The following is a 4,935-nucleotide window of genomic DNA, read 5'->3' as shown; positions in this document are numbered from 1 at the left end:
ATACCAGTAATGAAAATCATTTTTTTTTAAGAAAAGAAAATGTGAAAATAATTGACAAAATTATTACATCCAACTAATTTACATTTGAATGTGCCTTAGTTTATCTCACATCTCTTTTTACCACAAATAATAATTCTACAATAGCTAGAAGTAAGTGATGTGACTTTCAGTTATATTATACAGTGTATAAAAAATATCCATGTTAATGCCTGTCATACAATCACAGCTGTTAGTTTTTTTAGTAGTATTTTGAAGACTCTCAGCCACTTCCAACCCCTGTACGAGCTTCCCCCACCCCCATCAGCGTCCTCTCCTTCTTCGTTGATTCTTGCTCAGAGGCTTCAAGAGACTCTCTCGGTATTTCACGTTTGTATGGAACAGTCGGACCATTTCATGGTCTTTGTTATCCAATACTCTGGGCAGAAAGAGAGACGATTTCTGTGTCCTGCGAGTTTTAAATCCCCTTCTGGGTCGTCCTTTCCCATTGACTGAGACGTACCAGAGTCTCTCGGCTGTGGCTTTGCGCTTGGTGCCAGCTCTGTTAGGTACAGTTCGGTACAGACGAGATGCGTAGGTGTTATAACCCAGTTCATGGATCCTCTCCACGAACTCACACTCTGCATTATAATTTTCCTGTAAAGCAAACATGACAAAGTTTAAGACTATATAGGCAATAGTCTTCTTCTACCTGAACAAGACTTGACTAAAGTCTTACGCAAGACTCTGCTCACTTTCAGGATAAAGACAGTGACATGTGTGGCATGAAAAACTCAAACTGGTGCTACAGAAGGTGAGTGGAAGAGAAGCACTGAGCCTGAACTGTTGTGTGACGCGGTGCTCCCTGGCAGCAGTGCGAGTGTACTCTGTGGATCAGAGACAGAAAGAGGACAAAAAACAAATTGAAAACAAAAAATGGCATGTGAATAGGAATGAACAGCTCTGCTGATTTTTCAGCTGTAAATTTAGATTTTTTGTGCTTACAGGTCTAAATGCACCTGTAGAATGGGATAGATGATTTAATTGCTGCCTATCAACCTTTGACATCAATTAAAAAGGTAAGATACTATAGTTTAATGTAAAACTTGTTTCTTTAATTGGTCTAGTAGTAGTTAGATACACCTGCAGTCTATTACATTTGGTTTGTTACAGATAGTTGAGCAGCAAACAGCACCTTTATGAAGCTTCTTTGTTTGTTTCAGCATAACAAAATTAAAGTACACCCTGCCCACCAGTGTGTTCTTCCAAAATGCTAGGCTGCTCTTTTCTCGCAAATGGTAAGGGAGAACATGCACCCACCCTGGCTGCCCACATTTTACACGATCTGTCAAAATTTGTCCCTTTTCATCTGGTCCTCAACGGAGAGAAAAGTGTGTGCAAAAGCCTGGCAAGAGGAACCCCTTCCTCCTCCGTGGGAGTGGTAGAAACAGTGCAAATAAAGGACCTCCCACACTGTACATCTTTTCTTAACTACAAAATCATCTTTGTTGTCCCTGTGTGATTAAGACTTCAGTGTCTAGCATGTGTAAAGCACAGAGTCAGAGGGGAACCACTACTGTGGTCTTTCCAGAGGTTTTTTATTTAGATCGCCTCTGTGGAAGACAGGGAAAGGGCACAGGTAGCCAGGCTGGGGCCAGAGAAGCCGTAGGCTCCATTAACAACATGTCTTTAATGCTGTTCGCTCCCCAGCAATGCTGATAGGCATTTAACAAGGTTTTAAAAGACTCCACATGTCTCAGCTTCCCAGATGTTAAACGGAAGTGCCCTTCCTTGCAAGGACAAGGTTTTCACATGCTGTGGTGCTGGAGCTCACGCAACTGCCACATGTAGGTAGATTTGTCTTGGTGTCTGCCTCAGTTCAGGTTGTGGAAGTTTTGTCATTGAGGATAAAACCAGAGGATTATCACCATCTGCTATGGACAGAAAGGAATTCTGCAGACTCAACAAACTCATTTTATTGACATGAGAAAATTCATGATCCTAGGGAAAATTGAGTTATTCCAATATAATTTCATAAATGCTCCCTGTATAATTATCTCCAAAGAAGTCAGTCTTATTTGAAGTAGCAGCCTTGCAGAGGTTGCTGGCATGGTAACGTCAGTAAAGTTGCTGGTCAGTTTTTTCTAGGCAAGCAAAGCCAGGAAGTTTCTCCTGAGCTGAGCCTTCACCCTTTGCTGCTTCTGCAAAAAAAAAGATGGAGTGGAATAGTTTTTCCTGGGTTGTCCCTCCAGCTCTGAAACACAAGTCTGAAACAGCCTCTCAAACTTGAGCTGGAATAGCAAAAACTATCTTTTCTAGTTGTACAGAAACCCTTCATGGCTGATATTCCTTGGCACGTGACAACTGAACAAACTTTGGGATGGCCTGATGCTCCTCACATTAGAAAGGGAAGTCCAGGAGAAAAGGACTCTCTGGGCTGTCCTACTCTAGGCTTTTCTCCACTCTAGGAGAGGAGCTTTTTACTCAGAATTTGTTTAGTCTTATTTTAATTCAGTGTAATGAATCTGCAGGAAAAACTTACCTATTTTGAACAAGAAAGAGAGAAAGAGGAGAAAGAATTTGAAAATTCACCCTTCCCATTAATTTCTCTGGGGCAATCGCTGACTCTGAGCTGATGGAGGAGCTCCATTGATAACCACATCCATTTTGGTCAGAATATTAACCGGAAGCATAGCAGTGCCCAGCCCTAGCTCTGGCACAGCAGAGGTGGTATGTCCTCATTCCACTTGAGCTGCATTTTCCTTTGCCAAAATTGTTTTGGATCTGCTTCTCTGCACCAGCAAAGAACCATCATCTTTACACACACACCCTTCAATCAGTGTGCATCGCGTGAGACACATTACAGAACCTGGGTAGTAAATGTTATCAGAACACTCTTGAAAAGGTGGAGTAAAATACATTAAACCAGGGAGGCACCCGAGTTGATTGTGTTACCTAGGTTGCATTCACATGGAAAAAGCTTGCATTGCTTGAGGATGTATCATGCTGTTCAAATAAACAGAATTACGTATAATGACCAGTTGGAGGAAGCAAATTTCACTTAGTCATGTTTTACCTTCTTCAAATTTGTTTCCATACCACAGGATTCCTGGAGAAACTGCACAGTATGGCCGCTATACAGTAAGAGATCACAAGATTGCTAGGGATGTAATCAAAGACAATGGAAGAAATTCAAGTAGGTAGATAATGTGTATAGTATACACACTGATAAATATGCCTTAGTACGCCCCTGAGTGTGAAGAACTCTAAGGTGAAGTATTTTATTCACTGAGGGGAAGTATTGGCTGGGCTGAAAAGGCAAGACTCCCACTAATATCTATAAGTATTTATAAGGAATCAGTGCTTCCTACTGGACCTATTCTCCCCATAGGAAATGACAGGCATATGCCAGTCTTAAGTAAAACTTACTGATGCATAAAGTCTGCCCCTTTTGTTCATGGCCAGGTATCTGCCAGAGAACAAGCCCTTGATGGCAACGATTCCAACGTCAACAGCAGTTATTTCAAGAATACCTGGAAACAGAAACAACTATGAGATATGTTGTTGCTCCCCATCAGGTACAATTTTTGAGACACATTTGAATGACTGCTTACCTGCAGCGTATGATTTCACAGCTATCACTAGCTCACATCAAAATCACAGTGCAATCATGTGAATGAAACAAGACTATTACTTGAAACAATATAAAACAACGACGATGTGGGAATTGTTTGAGACAAGCTTGGCAATAAATCCCTAGATGTCTGATTGAGATTGAACTCTTTCAAAAATGAAAAAGATCTGACACTGAACTAGAGGTTCACTTAATCCTATATGTATATAAAAAAGTTTAAATCCTCTTTAATGCTTAGGAACACAAGAGCTCTTGACTTATTGAAACCAGTCACAAAGCTGCCCATTTCAGGACAAAGCCCTTGCTGAGGTCTCCTGAGGGTAAAACAGAGTGAGTCAGATGCATTTTAGAACCATGTATATAATCATGAAAGGAACTTGTCATTTAAGAGGTCAATGTAGCCCTCCAGACAAGGACAATATGGCAGTCTGAGACAAGCTAAAAGGGAGGAGATTTTCAGGCCATAAAAAATGGGGTCTCAAGAAGACTCTCAGGCAAGGCTGGCAGAACACCTGCCAAAATGTTTATGACAAGTCAAAGGTGCCAGGATGCTGATGGAGGCACAAATGACTCAAGAGATGTTGTGTTGTCTGTGCAAGGCTCTCTAGCTGGCCCTCTCAAACCCTGTTCTCGGTTCTCCAGTTGTGACCTGGTGGCTCAGCACTTTCTGTGGGTGTCTGGAGGCAATAGGTGTCCCTTGCACCTAAACCTATTGCTGCCTTTCGGCAGTGATAAAGCAGAGCCAGAGGCCTGTCCCCTTTGCAGAGCTGGATTGCTGGCCTGATGGTGTCTGGGAGAGCTGGGGTGGTTTTGGTACAGCTGTTTTGAATCAGGCACCGGTTTGCTGCTGAAGGATGCCTCCTCCAGGCTTTGATAGCCAGGGGGTTTTCCTCTAGGAAATAGTGGTTTTCCTTTATGGACTTCAGACAGATCCCTGAGGTCTCCCTATCTCTGTGTGCCATCACCAGCCGGGATTTACGCTTCCTGGGGTGGCGGGATCGGGGTGGAGGCAGGGTTGTGCCCACAGCCGGGGCAGGGCTGGGTGCGGGGGCGCCCAGGCCTCCCCCGGGACAGCAGCGGCTCTGAGCCCCGCTCTCCTCCCTAATGCCGCCCTCGCACAAACCCCCTCACTCCCGACATATCCCGTTTCATCTTAATTACCGCCGATCCCCAGCACATGTCAAAGGGGACAGATGTGATTTAGCCCGTGGAAGCTCAGGTCCCCCCGCGGGAGACAAGCTGGGGAGGGACGAAGCAGGCGAGGGCAGCTTTCAGCCCGTCGAGGGGGGCACCAGCACTCGGCCCCGGGGAGGTGGGAGGGCACC

General features: G+C 44.1%; 1 protein-coding gene across 1 annotated transcript; it reads right to left on the bottom strand.

Annotated features, from left to right (window-relative positions):
* Nucleotides 1-300: 300 nt before the first annotated feature.
* On the bottom strand, nt 301-4,502 carry FGF3 (fibroblast growth factor 3; the record flags this gene model as incomplete). Its single annotated transcript, XM_010077611.1, has 3 exons — nt 301-633; nt 3,406-3,509; nt 4,459-4,502. Coding segments are annotated over 3 exons (481 nt in total), but the record flags the coding sequence as incomplete, so codon positions are not given.
* Nucleotides 4,503-4,935: the final 433 nt, after the last annotated feature.

The sequence above is a fragment of the Pterocles gutturalis genome, unplaced genomic scaffold (assembly GCF_000699245.1).
Source record: "Pterocles gutturalis isolate BGI_N339 unplaced genomic scaffold, ASM69924v1 scaffold4623, whole genome shotgun sequence".
NCBI lineage: Eukaryota > Metazoa > Chordata > Aves > Pterocliformes > Pteroclidae > Pterocles > Pterocles gutturalis.
The sequence above is the reverse complement of the archived record's forward strand: the minus strand, read 5'-3'. Positions and strand labels throughout refer to the sequence as shown.